The sequence below is a fragment of the Saccostrea cucullata genome, unplaced genomic scaffold, assembly GCF_032062105.1.
Source record: "Saccostrea cucullata isolate Sc308-1 unplaced genomic scaffold, CSIRO_AGI_Scuc_v1 ctg2458, whole genome shotgun sequence".
Taxonomy (NCBI): domain Eukaryota; kingdom Metazoa; phylum Mollusca; class Bivalvia; order Ostreida; family Ostreidae; genus Saccostrea; species Saccostrea cuccullata.
Window position 1 is genome coordinate 200,254 of NW_026928295.1, and position 26,487 is coordinate 226,740.

General features: G+C 34.9%; 2 protein-coding genes across 3 annotated transcripts in view; both read left to right on the forward strand.

Moving 5' to 3' along the window:
* LOC134277117 (centrosomal protein of 290 kDa-like) overlaps positions 1 to 18,642 on the forward strand; it is a 36,929-nt gene extending 18,287 nt beyond the window's left edge. Inside the window, exons 37-55 of the mRNA XM_062759402.1 lie at positions 33 to 254; positions 620 to 774; positions 1,189 to 1,402; positions 1,938 to 2,075; positions 2,263 to 2,377; positions 2,650 to 2,759; positions 3,434 to 3,589; positions 3,820 to 3,959; positions 4,130 to 4,271; positions 4,555 to 4,851; positions 5,162 to 5,275; positions 5,408 to 5,572; positions 5,870 to 5,992; positions 6,269 to 6,490; positions 13,513 to 13,605; positions 14,665 to 14,741; positions 14,873 to 14,957; positions 15,374 to 15,499; positions 17,891 to 18,642. Of these exons, the coding sequence (XP_062615386.1) occupies positions 33 to 254; positions 620 to 774; positions 1,189 to 1,402; positions 1,938 to 2,075; positions 2,263 to 2,377; positions 2,650 to 2,759; positions 3,434 to 3,589; positions 3,820 to 3,959; positions 4,130 to 4,271; positions 4,555 to 4,851; positions 5,162 to 5,275; positions 5,408 to 5,572; positions 5,870 to 5,992; positions 6,269 to 6,490; positions 13,513 to 13,605; positions 14,665 to 14,741; positions 14,873 to 14,957; positions 15,374 to 15,499; positions 17,891 to 18,022 (2,826 nt within the window). The 3' untranslated portion in view covers positions 18,023 to 18,642. The remainder of the gene's footprint in view (positions 1 to 32; positions 255 to 619; positions 775 to 1,188; positions 1,403 to 1,937; positions 2,076 to 2,262; positions 2,378 to 2,649; positions 2,760 to 3,433; positions 3,590 to 3,819; positions 3,960 to 4,129; positions 4,272 to 4,554; positions 4,852 to 5,161; positions 5,276 to 5,407; positions 5,573 to 5,869; positions 5,993 to 6,268; positions 6,491 to 13,512; positions 13,606 to 14,664; positions 14,742 to 14,872; positions 14,958 to 15,373; positions 15,500 to 17,890) is intronic.
* A 3,376-nt stretch (positions 18,643 to 22,018) lies between these two features.
* LOC134277118 (uncharacterized) overlaps positions 22,019 to 26,487 on the forward strand; it is a 65,132-nt gene continuing 60,663 nt past the window's right edge. Inside the window, exons 1-5 of one of the 2 annotated variants that reach the window (XM_062759404.1) lie at positions 22,019 to 22,110; positions 23,850 to 24,034; positions 25,355 to 25,459; positions 25,582 to 25,648; positions 25,736 to 25,989. In XM_062759404.1, the coding sequence (XP_062615388.1) occupies positions 23,857 to 24,034; positions 25,355 to 25,459; positions 25,582 to 25,648; positions 25,736 to 25,989 (604 nt within the window). In that variant the 5' untranslated portion in view covers positions 22,019 to 22,110; positions 23,850 to 23,856. Of the gene's footprint in view, positions 22,111 to 23,809; positions 24,035 to 25,354; positions 25,460 to 25,581; positions 25,649 to 25,735; positions 25,990 to 26,487 lie in introns of both variants that reach the window. The other variant, XM_062759403.1, reaches the window with a different exon arrangement.

Consider the following 26,487-nt stretch of genomic DNA (forward strand, 5'->3'; position numbering starts at 1 on the left):
GTTACTTTTAATTTTATTTATGTCTATTCCAGGCCAGGATCCAACAGAAGGAAGAGACGATCGCTAAATACCAGGAGCTTCTGAAACAGGCTCGTGATGACATGCAAGACATGAACAAGCGACACGAACAAGATCTCAAGAACATGCAGCTCAAGATTCACCAGAACACGGACGCTGCCTTTAACAAGTTCAAAGACGCGGCCCGGGACCTGATGGCTAAACAGCAGCTCAGACAGCCCGCTACAGAAAAACAGGTATAAACTGTAGATTTTTAAATACACGAGTGGAATTAATTATTGCTTAATTTTGTAAGAAGCACCACACGCGAAATAAAATTACTAGCCTTTATTTTTATGGTTGGTGCTGAAATCTATGTGAAATCTGTAGATCAACTGTCCATTTGCGAATTCTCTCGATTTGCCTTTAAAGAGCCCATTCGCAATAATAAGTACTCATGCAAAATAAGGAATTTACAGTGCTGGCTGATTAGCTTTTGGGAAATTGAAAATTTACTCTTGGTAACAATACAAGTTCAGCCCTGACTTTAACTTGCTATTAGATGAATGTAATGAATGATGTGTGTCTTCATTTACGATCAATGTCCATTTCTTGTATTCAGGCTGCAAGAATTCAAGAATTAGAAGACAGTTTGGCTGAGCAGGACAATGCAATGGCAGCTATGAGTGAAAAGATTAGACAGAGAGAGGAAGAAATAATCAGTTTGAGGGCAAAACTACAGCAAGAATCCAGACAGTTCTCTATGGACAAAGACAGGTATAACTAGAGTGCACTGATTGAAGGTGTAGACATTAACAGCTGACCATGGAAATGATATAATATGAATTCTATTGGACAGTTTCTGTTAGGTAGTGCTTGAAAACAGTTGAATGTTTAGACAAAGCCAACAGACTGATTTCTTGTGAACATAGGCAGTCTCGAAAATAAAAGGAGAATATGTAAAATTCAGAAATAAGCAAATAAATAACTACACTCAAATACAAGGGCAGGATTTTTCTCCCAGGGCAAAGATACATCTACAGTAACTGTAAATTTACAGAATAATTAGTAGAAGCTTCTTTCCATCAGAATTGCTAAAAAGAATACAAAGACAAATGTCATACCTCTGCAGAATATTCTATTTGAGAGCAGTTTATGCATTAAAGACTTTTTTTCAAATTTCCTTTATAGATTAGGATCAGAGATGAAGACTGAAGCCCAGAGGAAAGACTCAGAAGTCCAGGATCTGAAGAAAATCATAGAGCAGCAGAAGCGGGACATAGAGATACTGAATGAGGAGATAGAGGCAGTCAAGGAGCAGAACAACCGGGCCCCCACCACCACGATGAAGAACCTGGTGGAGAGACTGAAGAATCAGCTGGCTCTGAAGGAGAAACAACATCAGGTATAAGAGGGAGGACTACTTTGTCTAAGAAACAGCTAGAAAACAGCAACATGTAGAGGAGGCCTACTTTGTCTTGGAAACAATAAAAATTTATTGTGTGTTTGTCTTGGAAACATTTAGATTTTACCTCCAATAAGATGCTATTCAAATAAGACATGTATTTTTAAAAATCTGTTTACTGTAGATCACTTTATTTTCGCGACACCTTATTTTCGCGAGATAATCATTAACTCTTTATTAGCAAGACAAAAGTTTCAGGAATTGTGGTCACTGCTCTATATAATCTTAAGGAATACTATTAAATGCAAGAATGAAATTTTTGAGAGCATATTGTCTTGCGTAATTACGCAAAAATAAAGTTCTCGCAAATAAATAGTGATTAACAGTATTTGGCACTTGTAATTTGTAGTTTTAGAGAGATAAATGTATCATCAAAGTTATAATTGTAAGAAAATGCAATTTTTTTTTGTATTTTTGATATTGCAGATGTGAATAAAAATACAATAGATTAATCTAAAAATGTTTTCCTTAACAGGCCCTCAGTAAAGCTTTAACTGAATTAAGGGCAGACATGGTTCAACAGGCACAAGAGACCGTGAAACACCAGGCCACTGAATCAGAACAGGAAATCAACATCCAGAAAATTGTAGACACTCATACAAGGGAGTTAAATGTAAGTGCAACATAAAATGAAATTCTAGAGACCCAGAAAGGGAGTTAAATGTAAGAGCTATAGAAGATGAAATATAAGATGAAATTCTAGACACTTCGATGGGGATTGAATGTAAGAGCTGTATCAAGATGAATGCAAAGACTTTAAAGATACAATTCAATAGATCTGTGATTGTTGGTTTGAACAGGAGAAAGTGGATGATCTTCAGTCGATTGTTGAGAGACAGAGAAAGGAGATCAAGAAACGGAAAGACACCGAGGCCACACTACAGACAGATATTGACGATCTCAGGGAGGAAATAGGTCAGTAATAATGACAGGTTTAAAACTATCACTTCAATAAATTCCCCTTGAAAACATTACAGTCAGACATTACTGATTAGACAACATTTCAAAGGATTGAATTATTTGTTAGGACTTGAATTACATTGTAATAAGCAAAGTTTTGGAGAAAACAACATCCTTATTAGACAAGTTTTACTCTAGAAAAAGTATTTGCCACAATAGTTGTTCTAGCTATATATACACAAGAAACTTCCTTATATAGCCTACTTTGATTTTGAATTGTTTGACAGGTCGGAAGGATAAAAACCTGAGGAGATACAAGTCAGACAAAGAGAGGTTAGAGATAGAAGTGGAGGAACTAGAGAAGAAAGTGGAGAGAATGGGCAAGATGGGAACTCAGGTGAGCAAATAATTGACAAGATGGGCACTCAGGTGAGCAAATAATTGACCAACTTTTATTCATGTGCGAGAAATTTTCACAAATTTCGCGAAAACCTCATCATCGCGAACATTTCTTGCCGCGAACCAGTCCTTAAAGGTTCTTTTTCTATAAAACCTGTTCCTTAAAAGGATTGATCGCAAAAATTTATCATCGTGAACTAGTTTAGTCCTTGTAAATTGCGAATTAAAGTTGTTGCAAATAAAAGTTGGTTTACAGTAATTGACAAGATGGGCACTCAGGTGTGCAAATAATGGGCAAGGTGGGCCCTGAGGTGAGCAAATAATGGGCAAGGTGGGCACTCTGGTTGGCAAATCATAGACAAGATGAGCACTTAGTTTGGGAAATGATGGGCAAGATGGGCACTCAGAAGATAGGCAGTCAGGTTGGCAAATAATGGGCAAGATGGGCATTCAGGTAAGCAAAATATGGGAAAGGAAACTTCATTTTTGCTGTATTTAATCTCCAGAATAGAAAATTTCTGGGCCTACAAGTATCCAAACCAACCAGGGCTTTCTCCTGGGACCCATGGTGGGTGTTAAGTCTAGCCCCAGGACCCTCTGCTCAATGAGCTGGAGATCCTTGATAACTATCTGTGATTCCTGATGTATAATGTATATATATTTTCTATACAGAGGATAGGTGAGGAGACGAGACAGAAGGAGTATGAGGAGATGAGGAGGAGGGTGAGGATGCTTGAGGAGGAACTCAAACGTAAACAACAGCAGCCCGAAAAACCCTACGAGATCTCCAAGGAAACGCCTCCCATAAAAGAGCTCACCAAGGAAAAGGTAACTCTAAAACAATAAATCAATTTATTTGTTAAAGACACAGGGACAAAATGTGAAAAAAAAATTGTAAGAAAGGAAGAAACATCAAGAAAGAATTATGTTCATGGAAGATAACTCTTGCAGATTTTACATTTATTATAGGAACTTATAAAAAGCAAATTTGCTAACCAAATCCAATTAAAAAAAAGGGTTTGGGAGTCTCAAATTTGTTTTACATTTTATATTTCCAGTCAGAAGAATTAGTGAAATGGGAGGAAAAGAAGAAATGGCAGAAGACTGTGGAGAAAATGAGGATGGCTGTGAGAGAGAAAGAGGCAGAAGTGGAAAGGCTGGAGAAGTCCAATAGGATACTGAAGGATCAGCTGGACAGGTAAGGTGGGAGATAGAGAGAGATAATGGACATCAACACACAGTCTGAAGAAATACTGTTGAACTTCATTATCTCATAATAATTTAGTGGGGCTGAAAAACATAAATAGCCATTGTGCATGAGTTAAAGTATGATTTTTGTTTATTCATTGTGTTTTCATGTTTGTACAGAGCTATTAGAGAGAAGGACTTGACAGAAAAGAAACTGAGTAACGCCCAGAGAGGTCCAGTACCTGCCCCCCGGGGACCCTTAGACAAACCTGACCACGCCGTGGAGGAACTGAAGACAAGAAACTATCAGCTCCAGGACAAGGTAACCAGGCCAACACAATATAAAGTAATCAGTCAAATGGACAAGTAGATGAAATACATTGGTAACAGACTACAGCTTAACCAAGAAACATAGATGAATGGGGTAAACCGAATCTGTTAAACAATTTGTACATCCTCCAAGGATGTTTGCTACATTTGAACTCTCCTTAATAACTTGAGAAGAAAAATGTTTCTTGCCAAAACATGTTTTACCCTGATTAAGAATATTCAAATAAATGTATGATTTTCTGAGTGAACCCCTTATCCTTCGCTATTATCATCAGGTGACCAAGTTACAAAGGGAATTAACTCTGGCTAAGGATGTGGCGGTGCGGGAGGTGGAGGTCAGAAACAAGTACCTGACAGAACAGCTGGAATCCATGGAACAAGTGGTGGCTCAGAAAGTGTCCGCCACCTCAACACAACCAGGGGCGGATCAAACGGGACTATCCAACAAGGAATTCCAGGCTTTATTTGAAAAGAATCAGAACTTACAGAGACAAATGTTGGCCTTGTCTGAGGAAAATATAGAACTCAAGTTTGAGAATGAGCAGTACAGGAAAGATGCTCCAAGGCTGAAGGTAACGTCAGTTGTACTTACTGTAAACCAACTATTATTGGAAACATCCTCCATTCATGATTCTTCAGTTAAAAATCAATCTGCAATGATTAATTTTTTGTGAAAGAAGAAACATTCTCTACAAATTCTTAGCAAAATGAATGGTACTTGATGATTAATGTTCATGAATAAAGTAGATAGAGGAACTCACGGAATTTCTTGCAGGCGAATAAAAGTTGATTTACAGTAAATTTTTATCTATATGCAAAATTTATAAAGATGTTTCAACTCCTATCTTACTAATGTTATGTATTCTATGCTTTGATTTGTAGGAAAGGATAGCCGACCTTCAGAGTTATGTGGAGGCCCTCAAACAGGAAAACTCACAGCTAGGAGGGAACACGGCTAGATCATTTGACTCCTCAGGCTCCAGTGGGATCAGAAGGGTAAGTAGACTTTCAATCATAACAAGAAAAATTACACAAAAGTTGTAGATGTGAATATTGCATGGAAATATCTGAAGTGAAAAATTTTTAAAAAATATTATCACCATGTGAATTTTACTTTTTGATGAACAGATTGGTGATAGTGGGAAAAGTGTGAGAGAATTGGAGAAGACGATAGCCCTCCTAAAAAAGGTTGTGGAGCGTGTGCAGTTAGAGAATGAAGAATTAAAGAAAGCCCCTCACATCGCAGGGAACGAAGAACTGCAAAAACTCAGGCTGGAGAATGCTGGACTCAAGGTTTGTTTTTATAGGGACATTAGGCATGATATTGAAAATGACAAAGAAAAGAAACAAAATATGTTATGCTGCTTTGAAAAGGAAAATGATTTATGTATAAACAATTAAATGTTAGAGATAAAGCATGATAGTAGAGGAATTATGTGGAAAAATTAATCTTTTAGTAATGTGTACATGTGATCCAATACATGTATTTTCCCCCACTTGCTCCCCCTTCCTCTCCAAATGCAAATTTCTCTTTTATGAGGCCCTCACTATTTATAATACTTAGAGTTTATGTTTTACGTTATTATACAGGATCAATTGGAGGAGCTACGTCTGAAGATGGGTGCCAAACTCAGTGAGAGGTACACCACCACACAGAAAGGTACAGCCAAAATGATGACAGACTACGAGAAGATGAGGAAAGATCTCATGAAGGTATACAAATAACAATAATACAGATTCCAGAATGATTTTATTTCCAAGTCGAGATAAATGGAACAAAGAAAAAATGTAAAGAGGAAATATATTGTCATATGATTAATTTTGAAGTCTAGAATTGTAATTGTTCAAGAAGCATTTGACAAAAATTTGAAATGAAGAAAAATATGTCTCTTTTGGATCAACAATGGACTGGGTCATTTAATGTATGTACATGTATGCAGTGTGAAGTGTATAGTGTGACTTGTTTTAACTTCGCTGCTATGTTATCAGGAAATTGAGTCCAATGAGAAGTTGAGGATGGAGATCCGGAATCTGGAGCTACAGAAAGAACAGCTGAACAGCCAGCTCCAGGACTCCAAGTCTATGACGGGACTGGAGCGAGAGCGGCCGGGTGGATCCGGAACCATGGACTCCAAGGGGTGGAAGTCGGCCGTCGTCACACGGATGTACGAGGGGAAACTGAAAGATCTTGAGAAAGAAATGGAGAAAAAGGTAGATAACCCTTAGGCTGTTACATTTAAGATGGCTCAAAGTATGAATGTATATGTAGTTTAGTGTGGAGATATATGCTATACTTGTTACAGTACCTTAAAATTTTATTAATATTGTTGGCTATAGGTACTCAATTGTGCAATTATGATTTAACAACAATAGCAATATTGTAATATTTGTAAATGTGTATTTCGATAGGGTTAGGCTTGTCTTGTGAGGTTTTGTCATAGTTTTAAATGTATTTTTATATGTATTGCAATATTTTCAAATAAAATTTAAGTGGTCATTTTTATCATCAACTTCATTTTACATGTGGAATGATTAAACATAGCTATGAAAAAAAAACAAAACAGATTTTGTTTAAATTAGAATATAAGGCTATCTAAATTTAATTCCCTGGTTCTCCGGCCAATTTTCTCCTAAACAGATGCGGGAGGGCGGCATTTTATTTTTTCATTTTATTGGCAATAAAGTAGTTGAAGGAGGTAATTTTTTTATTTTAATTTCCAAATTTTCTTTAACATAAAAATAATTTTTTTAATCACAGATGTACTTTCCATTTCTGGTAGAAAATTCTGCTTTATCCATTGCTTAACAGCGTGTAAACATCATAGACAATGTCCTCGAATGTATTTTCAAACAAAGTAGCCAAAATCTCATTGTAAATGGCTACCGGAAGTGATATTTGAATACTATACTACGAAACAAATGAGGTTGGAATTTTTTTTCCAAGATTGGTCTCCGTAACACCAATTTTTTATTTATCAAAAAAAACAATAAAATCGGCAATGCGGCTACCTCGAAACGGATGCGCGCGGGCCTGAGAACCAAGATTTCAATTTTATATGGCCTAAACATTATTTTTTTATTCAATGATGTTAATGTGAATATGATTGAGCAGCATGTTTAACTTATTTTAGCCCTCTCCATAGATCTTGTTAGTTGAATTGTAGTTAAAAGATCTTTTCTTGCAAAGTAATTGCAATTTAATTGCATTTCAAAATCCATCTAATGATAATGGTAATTTAGTTGAAAGTTTTTGAAAAGTAATTGTAATTACTTTCCTATGTAATTGACCCCATCCCTGTTTGTTATATCTCTATAAAAGATTTGTTCAAGTTATGCAGTGGGAGATCTAAGATAACTTCACTTTATCTGTAAATTTGCACTAGCTGTTTTTCCACTAAACAAGTTTTACTGTAATCAAATAAGAATGATATGTACAAGGGTTGTCCCAAAATTCCGTAGACAAGCGTTGTTTTGTAGAAATCCTATGTCATACATTAATGAAACTTCGTATATACATTAAACCAACACTATCTAATAAGATTATGGACAAATATGGAGTAAATACACATGTCAATTTGTTCCAATTTAAAAGACACATTTCATTGTCTGGAGTAGTAAGGCGGCACAATACCCAAAAGTTGCAATTAAAATTTGGTATATTATATTTAAAATCCTACGGAAAAATAATTAGTATCTCGTATTTTTTAAGTGAAATGAAAATTCTTTATATTGTGTAATTAACTATATTTCCTCAAATTTTGGTGTTTATGCTTTAATAAATATGAATTTTATAACGTTTTATATACATAGGGTTGAAATTCGAATTTTTTTAAGAATTGCGGCTGCGTTGGCCCAGGCGACCAACTGGACTATGATCAAGTGTATTGATCCTGAATTCAACCTTACTAAAATTTACCATTCATAAATGTTTGGTAGACTGGTATGGGGTAATGGTAACGTGTAATGGTAATTGACTGTAATTACAAAATTCGATGTAATTGAAAATAATGTGTAATTGATCAAATTTTCCGTAAAAAGTAATGGTTATTTAATTAATTACTTTCCAAAAAGGCATGTAATTCACAATTACTTTTCAATTTCATTCAATTACACTGATTTAAAATAAATGAAAAATCCTCCACTTCCCCACCACCTCAAAAACATTATTTAAGAAAGGTTAACTGATTTTTTGGTGCAAATATTTTGATAGAAGAATTAATTCTTAAAAAGAATTTTAACGTAAGTCATATTTCCCTTTTAAAGTATATTGCTAATTAAATATTGTCCAATTTTATTTTCTTAAAAGCTTTAAATCAAATTAATCTTGAAGAAATAAAATTTATATTTTGACTTTTTAATTGATTTATCCATATCAAAGTAAATAGTCCACTGGCTTCTAATCCTTTTGTTTGATCAGGTGCTAATTAGTGCCCTTGGGCCATGTACATATTCCTTAATTATAGACATATTCCTTAATTATAGATATTTTTTCACACATTTTGACATTGTCTTTTGGTATTTTTACACACACACACACCTTTGACTTTGAATTGAAGTTTGGCATAGAATAAGTCAAATACCAACATTCTGAGAATATCTTAATATGACATTGAAATGAGGAAGTATTAATGCAAAAGGCATCAATTGTACTGTCAGCAGGAATTTAATCGAATATTTCATGATACCAAATTTTTAACATAATAAATTAATTATGGTAAAACCATGAGTAAACTTTCAATTATCATAGTCAGTATCTACGAGGGTTGTCCCAAAATGTCGTAGACAAGGTTAACAGCTTTTTTTCTCTTTGCTTTATTAAACTTCTTTCCTTGTCATAGCAAAGAGTAACATTTTATGATCATGCACTTAAAGTTTCATGATGATATCACATCTCATAAGAGAATTATGTTAAAATAAAGAAAGAATGCAAGTGTACACCGGCGCACGAAAGCAAGCGTAAATTACGTCTCCTGAAACCTCATGATCTATTTGTCTGCTTCACTCGTAGGTATTAACATTCAATAATTTTTTTTTAAGTGATAGATCGCTCTTGATGAAAGGACATGTTTAAATTCAATAATTTCTGTTTTTTTTTAGCTCACCTGAGCCGAAAGCTCAAGTGAGCTTTTCTGATCACATTTTGTCCGGCGTCTGTCTGTCTGTCTGTCCGTCTGTCCGTCTGTCTGTCTAGCTGTCTGTCCGTCTGTCTGTCTGTAAACTTTTCACATTTTCGACTTCTTCTCAAGAACCCCTGGGCCAATTTCAACCAAATTTGCCACAAAGCATCCTTGGGTGAAGGGGATTCAAGTTTGTTCAAATGAAGGGCCACGCTTTCATTCAAGGGGAGATAATTGGGAATTAATGAAAATTTGGTGGTATTCTTTAAAAATCTTCTTCTCAAGAACCACTGTGCTAGGAAAGATGAAACTTATGGGGAAACATCCTCAGGTAGTGTAGATGCAAGTTTGTTCAAATCATGACCCCCGGGGGTAGGGCGGGTCCAAAATGGCCGACCAAAGTTTTACATAGAAATATATAGGAAATTCTTTCAAAATCTTCTTCTCAAGAATGACAAAGCCTTAATTCATCATATTTATATGGAAGCATCCTCAGGTAGTGTAGATTCAAGTTTGTTCAAATCATGACCCCCGGGGGTAAGGCGGGGCCAAAATGGCCGACCAAAATTTTTACATAGAAATATATAGGAAAATTCTTTAAAAATCTTCTTCTCAAGAATAGCTAAGCCATTATTAATCATATTTATATGGAAGCATCCTCAGGTTGTGTAGATTCAAGTTTGTTTAAATCATGACCCCTGGGGCAAGGGTGTGGCCAAAATGGCTGACCTAAGTTTTACATAGAAATATATAGGAAAATTCTTTAAAAATCTTCTTCTCAAGAATGACAAAGCCATGATTGATCATATTTACATGGAAGCATCCTCAGGTAGTGTAGATTCAAGTTTGTTCAAATCATGACCCCCGGGGGTAGGGCGGGGCCAAAATGGCCGACCAAAGAACGTATTTACATAGAAATATATAGGAAAATTCTTTAAAAATCTTCTTCTCAAGAATAGCCAAGCCATTATTGATCATATTTATATGGAAGCATCCTCAGGTTGTGTTGATTCAAGTTTGTTCAAATCATGACCCCAAGGCGTAGGGCGGTGCAAAAATGGCCGACCAAAGTGTTACATAGAAATATATAGGAAAAACCTTTAAAAATCTTCTTCTCAAGAATAGCCAAGCCATGATTGATCATATTTATAGGAAAGCATCCTCGGGTAATTTAAATTCAAGTTTGTTCAAATCATGACCCCGAGGGGTAGGGCGGGGCCACAATGGCCGACCAAAGATGCTCAGGTGAGCGATGTGGCCCATGGGCCTCTTGTTTATATTTGTTTTTTTAAAGCAGGTTCAAATTTCAGTCAAATTTAGTCGAAAGATCGTCTTAAATTGTAGGCAGCAGAGAATACACATTGTTTGACGTCGTTCGCGGTCCAGATTGTTCCCAATTGTCTGCGTTTATCAAACAGTACTCTACTTTCACTTCTTACATGCCGTAATTAACTATTTTTGGTACAGAAGAAAAACTTTCATTGAATATCGTGCAATTTAAAAATAATTTCTTTATTAAAATCTGTTGTGTAATGTCACTTCTGTATGCCTTTCCCCGTCTTTAATGTATATTAACCATATCCAATACAATTTATTACATCTCTGTGCAGCGACTATGCATTTGACAACATCATTTTCATCATATTCAATTTCAACGATACTTTGGAAATCATGACACCAAGATTCTGTTTCTAAAGATATTTATATGAAATTTTGACACAATATTTAGATTTTTATTCTGGTTTCATAGATTTTAATTTGAATTCAATGTTTTACATAGTACTAAAGAAATTAAAGCAAATGTAGTAGTTATATGCGTAAATAATTCCAAATTTTGTCCGTGTGCCGACAGTCCTTTTTAGCCTTCATATAAATCGTCCTAATATTATTAATATGAAAGATATTTATATAAAAATTCACAAGTTTAAAGAACATTGACTATATAATGTCTATGCAAAATATGGTAAGTATTGGTTGCATATTTAAAAATTTATACACATTGTCTACGACTTTTTGGGACAACCCTCGTATATATTCCTGTCACAAATGCCCCAGTGAACAAAATCTTCAGCAAGTTCAGTGTGGGAGGAAAATCTTCAAATCTAATAGATGTTGGTTAGGAGTATGGAAGGGAATTACCGCCAAAAGTCTATGTATCTTGCTTTTATTCTTATTCTGCCTTCTTCTTTATGATTTGTTATTATTGTAACTATATGTCACTTTATTGTTTTCGTATTCGTCTTTATTGCATTACACTTGAGCTTTTATCTTTCTTTATTTTGTCCTTACTTCTATGTTGCTTTATTCTTGTGAATACATTCTACTTTCTTTTAATTTGATACTGTTTCTTAAATAAACTATCTTGATTATCTCGATTACGAACGTAAATTCAATCATTTAAACAATGCCACCTAGCGTTATAATGCGGCACTAAATTCAATGAAGACGAATGCAAGTTGTCCGAATTTAGTGCCGCGTTATAACGCTAGGTGTCAGGGTGTTCGCTATACGAGTGTTGGTAAAAGTAGGTAAGCAAACCCGGGCCGGGGTTATTAAAGATTTTCAATTTTCTGCCGTAATACTTTATCAATCGAACTTAAATTTTCAAATGATGTTTGTTATAAGTTCAGGTATGTTCCCGATAATGCCATTTCCTCGGAAGATGGTAAGATTTTCCCTGGAAGACTGACTACAAAGTGATGCTTCCTTCGGAAGTCTATACAGTGAGACTCCCCCCGGGGAAGTTTCAATATATAGCTACTCTTCCGTGGGAAATCTAGCTGTATATAGCAATTCGTCCCCCTTCATAGCCACCCCTCCCCTGAATATTTTTTTTAAATCATAAAACAATGTTTATATGCTAACGTTTTCATTTTTTGAAGAAAAGGTATCCGTCCTACATGTATATGAATAAATGTTCAAATGAAACCATTTTAATAGTGGTTAATAATTAAATCATTTTAACCATTTAGTTTGACATAGTTAATCTTCACGAGTAAAAATGGATAATGAATTCCGCCCCCCCCCCCGGTCCCGTGGATGCCCCTCCCCCGGGTGCAATCGCCCTGTAGCACTGTGGTTACGGCGTCTGCCCCCGGTTCCGACGCCTATGCATTGTAGTCAATTAATATATTAATAGTCATGTACTTAGTGGCATATGTACATATGAGTAATATTTGGTACGGAAAACAAGTTGACGACCACCCCCCCCCCCCCCTCACCACCACCAAATACAGAATTTTCAAGTTTTAAGATTTTTTTTTTACTCTACTGGCTGATGTAAAATACGTTGCGTTCTAAAGATATTTTTTTCTTTATTAAAATCTGCTATTTCAATGTAAAATATTAATGCATAAAAAAGACGGGGGAGTTTCTAGTATGCCTAAGGTGTTCCCTGGTTCCGACTTTGCCTACCCATAACACTCCTCACTCCTTTGCAAAGCCCCGTCCCTAGAATCACACGCATGAGCAATTACTATCTGTCGTGAAATAAAGTTCATTTAAGTGGAACCAGTGACAGATTTAAGGAGGGGGTGCCCCCCCCCCTAAAATTGTCAAAGTTAACATAAATCACAGTTTCGTCTATAAATTGTAAATATGCCTACTTGGTAGACCTCATTTTTACTCTACAAAATCTCTAGAACCCAGGAGCTTCCGGGGGCTTCCCCTCCTGAGCCCCCACCAGGGCTTTGCCCTTGACCCACTGGGGGCCTCAAGGCGGCCCCCAGACCCCATGCCTACTTTTGGCGCCCCATCTTACTTCATTTCCTAGATCCATGCTTGGGAACGTCCTGAAAAACAACTCAATTTATAAATTTATAAAGGGGTATCTAGTATTAAAATATTTAACATTTTTATGTCAATTAAACTGTCATACTGGAATTCAATTATCTAACAAATAACTTTCGTAGAGTGATATTTTTGTAAAGGAACGATATCACTTTAAATCTTATTACTCAGAAAGTTTTCAAGTAAACATGATAAAACTTCGTAATTTATCTGCCAAGAACACGCTTTATCCACCCTGAAAATTTTATAAAAATACATTAATTTCTTTAAAAGATATAAGCTCACTCTACAAAATTTTGGGACAACCCTCGTATTTCTCTTTTGCAGAACAAGTTACTGAGTGATACTAAAACTTTACTGAAGGAGGCGGCCGAGAGGGAACAGAGGTTACTGGCAGAGAATCAGGCTCTCAAACAGAAGGTATAGTACACTGTGTAATCACAATTTTTAGCTCACCTGAGCCAAAGGCTGTTCAAAGGGTAGATAATTATGAATTAGAGAAAAATTAATGGCAATATTAAAAAATCTTCTTCTCAAGAACCACTGGGCCAGGAAAGATGAAACTAATGTGGAATCATCCTAAGGTAGTGTAGATTCAAATTTGTTCAAATCATTAACCCCAGGGCTAGGATGGGGCCAGCCAAAATGTCCGATCAAAGTTTTACATAGGAATATATAGGAGAAATCTTTAAAAATCTTCTCAAGAACCATTGAGACAGGAAAGATGAAACTCGTGTAAAATTATTATCATCAGGTAGTGTAGATTCAAGTTTGTTCAAATCATGACCTCCTGGACGAGGATGGGGCCATAATGGCTGACCCATTGGCAAGTTTTACGTTGGAATTTATAGGAAAACTTTTTAAAATCTTCTTTTCAATTATTCAAAGCCATGATTAGTGATATTCATATGGAATCATCCTCAAGTAGTGTAGATTCTAGTTTGTTTAAATCATGAACCCAAGGGGGGTTAAAATTCAAGCCATCCCCCCACCTCAGTAAACTTTCAGTTCTGATCTGATATGTGCTTTTTCCTAGCCAATGTGCTCAGGTGAGCACTGTGACCCTGGGCTTCTTTTTTTTTGGAGGGGAGGGGAGGGGGGGGGGAGATTAAATTTTATTGTTTTTGAGGTGGGGAGAGACTTTCGCATTCATGCCCACTAGGAAGTTTTGATAAATTTTCATACTGACAAGTACTAAAAAGTTTTTCATCCACGAAATCAAATTCCCATGAACCAAGATTTTTTTCTAAAACTGCAAAAATATGACCCCATAAAAATATGTGATTTTACACACACTTGTGTACCTAAGAGACTTTCAGGTATTTGATGTAATTAAGTAATGATATCATTGTTTTTACTCGTGATAGAAATGAAAGTGCCTTAAACTCATGTAGTTTTTTATTTACAGCCAGAATTTTAAACAATCTGAAAATTTAGACCACAATACATGCTTGAAGTCATTTTACTCCCTTTTCACAGAATGCCATCTTAGAAAAATATCCTCATGGTGCTAAAACCTCAGATATGGGTTTAACAAAAGATTTCCAACAAGCCAGGTAATGAGTCACCAGAGTTTATTGTTCATAGTGTTGAAATTTTATCATACGCTTCTTTATAAAACTTGTGTACAGACCTATTATTAGCTATAATTTATACTTGAAATTTGTTTTCTTCACACTGTTGCCAGACTGACAATAGAACGATTGGAAAATGAGAAAAAAGAGATCCAGCATGAACTCCAGATATATAAGCAGCAAAGTGGAGGGGCCCAGGTAAAATTAAAAAAGTTCATCCTGTAAATAATACATGTACGTGTTTACAGTGTACAGATAGCAGGGTATAAAGATACGTGTATGTGTAAAAATGAAATTCCTTATTAAGCAACTTTGTATTCTTCTATACAGTTTTGTCTAGGAATTTTGGTGAATAAATAAGTGAAATTATTTGAACTTTGTACCACTCAATTTAAATTCAACAGTTTGTTCATACTAAAGTCTATAATGTTTCATCTGATGTTCCCTCTGCAGAGAACAATATACTCCAAAGCCCTTATTTTATTTTAAGCTAAAAAAAAAGCTTATTTTGAAATATTAATTGTCACCAGCTTTTACAGTCTTGCTTTTTTCAAGCCACAAAATGAGTTTCTGTTAATTCTTAATAGTTATAAGTCTCTTTTCATATTCAACAGTTATCAGGTGACGTAATAACCAAGGTTACAGCCTATGACAGACTGATGGATGAAAATGTGGAAATCAAAATGCAGCTACGAACAGTGGAGACAGAGAAGGATAAATACAGACTGGAAATGGAGAGGGTGAGTAGTGTTTGATAGAAAAAGATAATTATAGACTGGAAATGGAGAAAGTGAGTGGTGTTTGATAGAGAAAGATAATTATAGACTGGAAATGGAGAGAGTGAGTGGTGTTTGATAGAGAAAGATAATTATAGACTGGAAATGGAGAAAGTGAGTGGTGTTTGATAGAGAAAGATAATTATAGACTGGAAATGGAGAAAGTGAGTGGTGTTTGATAGAGAAAGATAATTATAGACTGGAAATGGAGAAAGTGAGTGGTGTTTGATAGAGAAAGATAATTATAGACTGGAAATGGAGAGAGTAAGTAGTGTTTGATAGAGAAAGATAAATATAGACTGGAAATGGAGAGAGTGAGTAGTGTTTGATAGAGAAAGATAATTAGAGACTGGAAATGGAGAGAGTGAGTAGTGTTAGATAGAGAAAGACAATTATAGACTGGAAATGGAGAGAGTGAGTAATGTTTGATAGAGAAAGATAATTATAGACTGGAAATGGAGAGAGTGAGTAGTGTTTGATAGAGAAAGATAAATATAGACTGGAAATGGAGAGAGTGAGTAGTGTTTGATAGAGAAAGATAATTAGAGACTGGAAATGGAGAGAGTGAGTAGTGTTTGATAGAGAAAGATAATTATAGACTGGAAATGGAGAGAGTAAGTAGCATTTGATAGAAAAAGATAATTATAGACTGGAAATGGAGAGAGTGAGTAGTGTTTGATAGAGAAAGATAATTATAGAATGGAAATGGAGAGAGTAAGTAGCATTTGATAGAAAAAGATAATTATAGACTGGAAATGGAGAGAGTGAGTAGTGTTTGTTAGAGAAAGATAATTATAGACTGGAAATGGAGAGAGTAAGAAGCCGTTTGATAAAGAAAGATAATTATAGACTGGAAATGGAGAGAGTGAGTAGTGTTAGATAGAGAAAGATAATTATAGACTGGAAATGGAGAGAGTGAGTAGTGTTTGATAGAGAAAGATAATTATAGACTGGAAATGGAGAGAGTAAGTAGCATTTGATAGAAAAAGATAAATATAGACTGGAAATGGAGAGAGTGAGTAGTGTTTGATAGAGAAAGATAATTATAGACTGGAAATGGAGAGAGTAAGTAGCATTTGATAGAAAAAGATAATTATAGACTGGAAGTGGAGAGAGTGAGTAGTGTTTGTTAGAGAAAGATGATTATAGACTGGAAATGGAGAGAGTAAGAAGCCGTTTGATAGAGAAAGATAATTATAGACTGGAAATGGAGAGAGTGAGTAGTGTTAGATAGAGAAAGATAATTATAGACTGGAAATGGAGAGAGTGAGTAGTGTTTGATAGAGAAAGATAATTATAGACTGGAAATGGAGAGAGTGAGTAGTGTTTGATAGAGAAAGATAATTATAGACTGGAAATGGAGAGAGTGAGAAGTGTTTGATAAAGAAAGATAATCATAGACTGGAAATGGAGAGAGTGAGTAGTGTTTGATAGAGAAAGATAATCATAGACTGGAAATGGAGAGAGTGAGTAGTGTTTGATAGAGAAAGATAATTATAGACTGGAAATGGAGAGAGTGAGTAGTGTTTGATAGAGAAAGATAATTATAGACTGGAAATGGAGAGAGTAAGTAGTGTTTGATAGAGAAAGATAATTATAGACTGGAAATGGAGAGAGTGAGTAGTGTTTGTTAGAGAAAGATTATTATAGTCTGGAAATGGAGAGAGTGAGTAGTGTTTGATATAGGAAGGTAATCATAGACTGGAAATGGAGAGGGTGAGTAGTGTTAGATAGAGAAAGATAATTATAGACTGGAAATGGAGAGAGTGAGTAGTGTTTGATAGAGAAAGATAATTATAGACTGGAAATGGAGAGAGTGAGTAGTGTTTGATAGAGAAAGATAATTATAGACTGGAAATGGAGAGAGTGAGTAGTGTTTGATAGAGAAAGATAATTATAGATTGGAAATGGAGAGAGTGAGTAGTGTTTGATAGAGAAAGATAATTATAGACTGGAAATGGAGAGAGTGAGTAGCATTTGATAGAGAAAGATAAATGTAGACTGGAAATATTAAATTTATGTTCTCTTCAACCGGGCAATATTTCATCTCTAACATATCTACTGTTGCCTTACACCTTTGTCAATATTTGTATAGTACAATTAGGTGTGTTTGTATGGTTGCATATGATTTATAATGGCTGACACTTAAATATGCTACAAAAGAATGTTTTTCCTATATTTTTGGAAATGCTGACAGAAGTCAGCACATCATGCTAAAAGTCAGTTATGGCCAAATGCATTTTTGAAGGTCAAAAAAATCAAGTAGAATATTGCCTCATATTAAGGGTTTGGTTTCCATTCAGAATTTTAAATACATATACACTGTAGTATATTTTGATTATATTTATTTTTCAGCTAAAGAAGGAGTTATCCAACTTTGGTCCTGATTTCTTTGAGGAAATAGAAGATTTAAAATACAACTACAAGCAGGCTCTTGAAAAGAACATTTTATATGAGGAGCGACTTCAACAACTGGGTGTGAGATAATGTCTTTGAAAAGAATGGAATTGGAATTATTGCGACAAAGAATGTACTAGTACATGTACTGCCATATTATATTTTCCTTCCTCTGGTAAAAATATCATTTTAAAAATTTGTAAGCGATGACAGAGACAAATATGGCTAAAAGTAGGTTATATGATAGTACATTTGCATGTATTACTATTGAAACTGCATAGTAGTATAGTTAGTAAAAATGAATGATTTGTATACATAAACCTCTAAAACAGTTGGAGGGCATTCAAACTCATCTTCCGTCCCATGTGTACATGAATAAGTAGTGCATTCCCACTGGAATAGTTTTAATAAAGTAATCTCTCTTTGTAACTTCATTTGACTGTAAAAAGTATTGTAGCTGTGACTGTGATAAAGAACTATACATATGAAATTTTATATGTGCTATGTCTTTTTTTTGTTTGTAGATTTATTATGTACAGTCTGTCTTTTTGAAGAAAATGTATATTGTAGATCTTGAAATCATTTGCCGTCCTTTCAGCATCTATATTATTTTTGTTTAGCTGGGTCTCATATTTATTTCAATTTACATTACAAAATAAAAATGAATGTTATTTGCAAATTGTTTGTCTGTAGACAAGGGGGATAACTCAACCTTCTATTTTTAGGTCACCTGTAGTCACCTAAGTAACATTGCTACCTGTACTTGTCCATCATAGTTTGTTTTCATGTTTGAGCATTTTTTATTTATTTTTAGCCTTTTCTCTGGTAAAGCTGAACCAGTTTAATCCAAATTTGGTGAATGACATTTATGGGAGGAAGATAAGTTGATGGACTAAAACCATCAAAATTAAAATCTTTTCAGAAATCATTTTTCCCTTTCTTGATATCAAGCAGTTAAACATGTTTACATGATTGCACCAAACACTGCTCTCTCTACCAAAATTTTTTTTCATGAAATTTATTATTTATACATGTATATTGGTCCTTAGGTCAGGGATTCTGGAGTTAAAATCCGGGCACTATTGATCATAGATAATGAAAATACATTGTTACACACCCATTTGAAAAGCAAGGGTGTATATATATTGATTGGGTGTCCGTAGACAAATTGTGTTTATTTTTTGATGTAATTAATAATATTATTTATATCACAATTAAGTACATGTACCACACATTTGTACATGTATGCAACATATTTACTCTTCTAGAAGGGATATCCAATTTAAAAAAAAATCATTTTTAATTCAGATGAGATGAAAGCTCAAGTGAGGTTTTCTGATCACATTTTTCAGTTGTCCATCTGAAAACTTTTCCTATTCTTGACTTTTTCTGAGTTTTCTCCATAATTATTTCAATCAAAATACCACAAAGGATCGAGAAAGGGGATTCAATGTTGTTTGAACCAATTTAACAGACCATTCCGAGCCTATACACTGCTCATGCAAGATTTTCTTCGCAATTATTCAAAAAATAAGTTAAATAGGAGGGCTGTTCAATAAATAATGTCCTCGGTGCTCAGAAAGAAGTAAAAGACGCTTTTCAATTATTTATTCTTCATGATTTTATTAATTAATCTCTTAAGTAAAATACATGTCCGTAACATTTTTTATCCAATTTCTGATCGTTTGTAGAACTCATATTTGGGTATGTCCCTCAGTATACTGGAAAATGGCAGATCCAATGATTTTCCGGACTTTTTTCTTCCTTCTAAAAGGTATTTTTTCCAAGTTTGGAAATTGAAACAAGTCAAGAGGTCAAAGATCTTGCAAATATTGTTAATGTGAAAAAACATTAACTTTCTGTTTATCCCGAAAACCCCTTTACTCTTCAGGGCATGCGGGTTTGGACGCTGTCTTGAAGAAATTCAGTGTAGTGGATTCCTGATTCTGGGTCCTTCCTCTAATAAACCTTTTGATTTTTTGGCCAAAAAAGTGCTTTCTAGACTCCTCCAGAAATTTAACTGTCTCTCCAAATACGATTTTGAACAACATAACCACTAATGTTTAAGAAAATTACATTGTGCTCTTGCATACCTGAGCACTTTTCATACATTCGCCCTTTTAATCAAGTACATCTTTATGGTAAATTTTGTTTTGAGGGTTTTAAGCGATAGATTCATGTTCCAATATCTGTTTGAAAATAAAACAAACGTGGATAACTACAATTACTGATATTTTAAAATAATGGTGAAGAATTTCGTACACACTGTCATTTTCACTCATTTTTCAAAATATAGGGTGACCTTTGAGTATCAAGCTTTTTTACCGCCAAACGTTTCTTAAATACAGGTAGGATTTCATTTGTCATACCGGCGTACGCCGAATGCGCCGCTTGACCTTTCGTAACCCGGCTTGTTACTTCATTTGACCGGGGAAGGTTCGCCGGCGTACGCCGAATGCGCCGGTCTGGGCCAGTTTCATTTGTCACCGATCGGCGCACGCCGAATTGCGCCGGTCATATGACCGGCGTAAACCGGCTAAGAGGCAATTGAATTAAACCGGCGAAAACATTTTTTAAAAATGAATAATTACGCTAAATGATAATCAATTAATTAAGTTTTATCACTTTTTACATTATGTCTTCGTAGAATAATTCGAAATTCAATTAAAAAAAAAACATGGACCTCATGAAAAATTTTATTTTTCAGAAAATAAAAACAAATTTTAAATATATGAATAGAGATTTGCTCAAAATATGCAAACAAATAAAGAACATATCGATTTGGTAAAAGTATCTGCATTTTCACAATTGTTTTCTCTTCCCGCCATATTTCTAAGACCGGCGATTTCCTCGCCGGTCATTATAGACCGGCGCATTCGGCGTACGCCGGCGAACCTTCCCCGGTCAAATGAAGTAACAAACCGGGTTACGAAAGGTCAAGCGGCGCATTCGGCGTACGCCGGTATTACAAATGAAATCCTACCTCTGAAATGACCGGCGAGGATATCGCCGGTCTTAGAAATATGGCGGGAAGAGAAAACAACTGTGAAAATGTAGATACTTTTTACCAGATCGACATGTTTTTTATTTGTTTGCATATTTTGAGCAAACCTGTATTCATATAATTCAAATATGTTTTTATTTTCTGAAAAATAAAATTTTTCATGAGGTTCATGTTTTTAATTTAAATTGAATATCGAATTATTCTAACTAAGACATAATGTTAAAAATGATAAAACTTAATTAATTGATGATCATTTAGCGTAATTATTCATTTTTTAAAAATGTTTTCGCCGGTTTACTTCATTTGCCTCTTAGCCGTTTTACGCCGGTCATATGACCGGCGCAATTCGGCGTACGCCGATCAGTGACAAATGAAACTGGCCCACAGTGTAAATAACCCCCGATGTGATGTCTATCAAATTTGCTATATAAATGTGTCTTGAAGTCAATCATACAACATCAAATATTATTTGTTGAAATTTGGCGAACAGTACATGAGTTGTTATAATTTTTGTTGGCAAGGAGGGTACCCAATTTTGATGCCCATTATAAAATGTTTAATCATTGAAATCCACCTGCTCTTTTGTCTATAAAACAGGCATTGATTGCTCTAAATGTCACATATTTCAGTTAATATTTCTTTGGAATTTTTAACAAGTTTTACGGCAGCTTTAATGAAGCTTTTATTTTCACTCTTGTTTACTGATTCTTTACCATTTATTTATAATGCAGTGTCTCGAAAAGCCCTTGTTTCCCAGCTTCTCATGATGAAACTATGTGATTAAAAGTGGTCACATAAACTGCTATAAATTTACGAAAGATTCAATAATTAGAGAAAGTCAAGTTTAATGTCATACGATATCTGTAATGTATGTCATATAGTTCAGGACATTATTTATTGAACAGCCCTCGTATCGCTATGTAAATCTCATGTTTGCTTATAAAGATTAATAAGATAGAGTCAAATAATAGTAAAGAATATTACCCCCCCCCCCCTTCCAAAAAAAGCAATTCGGGAAATATCGTAAATGGGGTACGTTGAACTTATTTTAGGTAAAAAAGGTATTTAAATCACTAGGTGAAGGTCACCAAGGGACGCCTTAAAAAGGAATGTCTGTCAGATGATGGATAACAAAGATCCTGATTTCAGACTCGTAGAGAGTTAATAACGCGAGGTAAAACATACAGTTACTACTAACATAGATTTGAATTTTTATTTGAAGAAAAATATTTTTTTAAAATAATATTAAAAAAAAACTACTTTCGTTTTAACCTTAAATGAGTGATTTTCCATAGAACGTATAGATAAATGGCGAAAAAATTAAATATTTGTACACTGTACTTTGAATTTGCACTTGTTTCGTATACAGGGTATCCCCAACTTGTTTACGAAACAAGTGCCTGTGGCTGAAATATTTTTAAAATCATTCCCCTCATAAGATCGAAATGATGAGAAAATGCGGATATAAATTCATAATTATATATATACTCTGTAATGGATTTTCTTTTCCTAATGGCATGTAGATTTGAATTTCTTTGGTATGTAATAAAAAGAATTTTTTAACCATATGTCCGATCCCACAAAACTGAAATTCTTTTTATCCTTTGCATTTGATGCATCTTCGCTAAGCCAAGGGTTCCTGATATGCGTACTCCGGAGAGTGGCGTACCGAAAACCCTTGGCTAGCGAAGATGCATTCGAAGTACACCTAAGTTGTCTAAAACAAAACTTAAAATATTTTGTTGCAGAGAAAAAGTCACATTAAAGATTGTTTTTCTTTTGAAAAGCCCTAATCTTGGAAAATCATTAGTACCCCAATTATGGCGTTTAACAGTTACCAAAGGGTTTAAAATAATTATAGAAACACCTAACGGAGGTACGGCAGCGGCCATAAAACTCGGAGTTTATTTCCCTAACTGGTGCCCTAGCTATGGAAACTAATGCATTAACAGGTGCCCTAACTATGGATCCATATCCCCTAACAGATGCCCTAATCATGGCGGCTAATATATGCTCTAGCAGATGCCCTCACTATGGAGCCTTATCCCCTAACAGATGCCCTAATCATGGCGGCTAATATATGCTCTAGCAGATGCCCTCACTATGGAGCCTTATCCCCTAACAGATGCCCTAATCATGGCGGCTAATATATGCTCTAGCAGATGCCCTCACTATGGAGCCTTATGCCTGAACAGGTGCCCTAACCATAGCGGCTAAGCCTTAGCACGTGTCCTTACTATTGAGCCTAATGCTTCATTTGGGGTCTAATTATAGAGATTAATGCCCTTACAGGTGCCCCATTGACGTGAACTTTGGAAGGGGCCTTGTACAAAATACAACTTTTAAATAATCTTAGTGTATCACCTGTCAGACCTCCTAAATAATATATATTATACATTTTGTAAAAGGAAGCATCGCTTGACTGTCAACAGTATTTTTAAAAAAAAAATAATGTCAAAGAAAAATAAATTAGCTTGACGTGAATGTCCTTAAATAAAAACGACAAAATTTATTATAATTGATACCAGCACTTATAAAGATACTGTATTCTTCAATAACTTTCAAAGAGTTTTTATATATAGCCTACAACATTCAAAAATATTATTGTAACATACTAGTAGTGTAGATAACTAAATGTTCGCGAAATATTATTTTCGCGAGATAGCCATTGACTCTTGATTAGCGTGACAAAATTTTCTCTAATTGTGGTTATTGCTTATTTTTGCGAGCACACTGTCTCGCGTAATTATATACTCGAAAATGAAGTAATCGCGAATAAAAAGTGATTTACAGTATATAACCTACACTCAAATTACGCATCACAATTTTATTTTGAGTTAAAATAACTTTAAAAGTAAATCTTTCTCTTAAAGATGGACCTTTTTTTAATGTTTCGCTCGTGACTAAATTCAGTACAGCAATGACTGGAATAGTGGACTCCTGTCCAAAGAACCTGACAGAAACATTGATAGCATCAGCTGGACTGGGCTGTGGTAAAGACAAGTATGGTAACAATCAGTACTTATGTCTCCCAAACTCAAAAAAGACGGGTCTGGTAGAATTCTGTCACGATGGAGTCATGGGGATATTGGAGAGAGGTGAGTGATCAAATTTAATTTTTAGCTCACCTGAGACGAAGGCTCAAGTGGGCTTTTCTGATCACAGTTTGTCCGTTGTCCGTCCGTACGTCTGTCTGTCCGTCTGTCAACTTTTCAAATTTTCGACTTATTCTCAAGAACCACTGGGCCAAACTTGGTAAAAAGCATCCTTGGCTAAAGGGGAATTGAAATTGTATAAATGAAGGGACATATCCCCTCGCAAGGGGAGATAATCAAGAAAAGACAAAAATAGGGTTGGGTCATTAAAAAATCTTCTCAAGAACCACTGGGCCAGAAAAGCTGAAACTTATGTGGAAGCATCCTGGTATAATGTAGATTCTAAATTGTTCAAATAATGACCTCCAGGGGAAAGCGGGGTCACAATGGGGAATCGAAGTTTTATATAGAAATATATAGGAAAAATCTTTTGAAAAACTTCTTCTCAAGAACCACTGGGCCAGAAAAATTGAAGCTTATGTGGAAGCACTCTGGGGTAGTGTAAATTCTAAATTGTAGGAATCATGACCCCGGGGGAAAGGGCGGGGCCATTATAGGGAATCAAAGTTTAACATAGAAATATATAGGAAAAATCTTTGAAAATCTTCTCAAGAACCACTGGGCCAAAAAAGCTGAAACATATGTGCCCATGGAAGGATCATGGGGTAATGTAGATTTCAAAATGTCTAAATTATGATCAGTGGGGTAGGGTTGGGATGCATTATGTATAACAAGGGGGAAATCTGGTAAAAGAACAGAATGGTCAAAGCTTCTCAGATGAGCGATGTGGCCCATGGACCTCTTGTTGTTATTTAATAAATTGCGTTTTTGAAACTGATTCCCAATATGACAGCTTATTCAAGGACTGAACTTTCTCACATGCATGTCAAACTTCAAAATCAAAAGGTCAAAATCGTTGGTATCCAAAGGAAGATCATATGAGAAGGAATGCACAAGTAAAATAACAACCATTAGCATAATACATGAGCTTACATGTATTTTTTAAACGTTATGGTGAATGTTAATTGAAGTTTTCAAAAGTGAGTCGAACTCTAAGATTAGTGTCAAAAAAAAAAAAAAATCAAAAAATACTAATTACAATGAATTTGATGAAATATATAGAAATGAATTGCCGAAAAGTTCTCTGCCATGAGTGTGAGTTTAGAATGAGTTATAAAGAGTGACGAAACTAAATATAATAGATTAAGGGAACCTTTTTCTCGCCTATAAATTAAATCAATTACACAAGAGATATATAAATTCTACCACATCAACCAATTAAATGCACAATATGTCAAGTTATTGACACTAAGTATGTTTTAGGTTATTGTTTGGAGACCACTGGCGATAAACTATCAGAAACTAACTGCTCACATTTCCTAATGGGCTGTCCAGATACAGAAGTCCACATCAACGAAATGTACAGATGTAAGCATATAACTTCATAAATATTTTTCATTCCCATATATGCATTCTTCAACTTAAAAAACTCCACATATTTTACACTAATGTAGATTTAAATACATGTACTCAATATTCTTCTAATTTAGATCCCGCCTGTTTAAGAATTAGTACAGAGTATCAATGTTATCTTGCTGATCCGTCCTGTGGAAATACGTAAGTGACTAATATTCATCATTCAAATCAGCAAAATGTTCTTGTCTTGTAACTATATTTACACGTATATATTTATTTTTTGTTTAGCACATGGGATACAATTACCAAAGACACAGCAGAGACACTGGTTACCCAAGGATTCTCCACAGACAATGGCGTGTATAATATAACAGAAACGATTATTCAAACAACCACATTGGCAGATAATAACTCAGCATTAATTGGGGCAATCGTGGGAAGTCTGGCAGTTGTGTTAGTCGCTATTCTTCTACTTTTGACTGTATTTATAGTTTTACGAAGAAGAAAACTGAGACAAGAAAAAGGAAAAGCTGAAGTTATAGGTACTGCAGTTTGTGCATTGTTACAACGCACTTTGAAAAATTACGCACTTTGAAAAAAATTTTCAAAGTGCGTTAAAATTTGGGACCAAGCTTACGCACTTTGAAAAAAATATTTTTTTTTCAAAGTGCGTTAATATGGACCATGCATATTAACGCACTTTCAAAAAATGTAAAGATTGATCAATATTCCTTCAAATAATTGGTATGATAAATAACAGATCCTGGTTTAATAACTTTTTTATGATAAAGTCACTGTAGGACCTGAGATATTGACGTTTTAAATATTTAAGGTTTTGATAAAATAAAAGGGAAAACTAAACGGGCTTGAAAAAAGAGTGACGATTGTTTAAGCTCAATAATTCGTTTCTTCTTCTTTTTTTTTAATTCTAGTCTTTGATAAGTAGATGTTAAAGGTGTGTAGGGGGCACTTACAGAGGACAGCTTCAAGCAACTTAGCATTTATCATAATAAAAAGGGGCCAATTTGATTGTTCAAAAC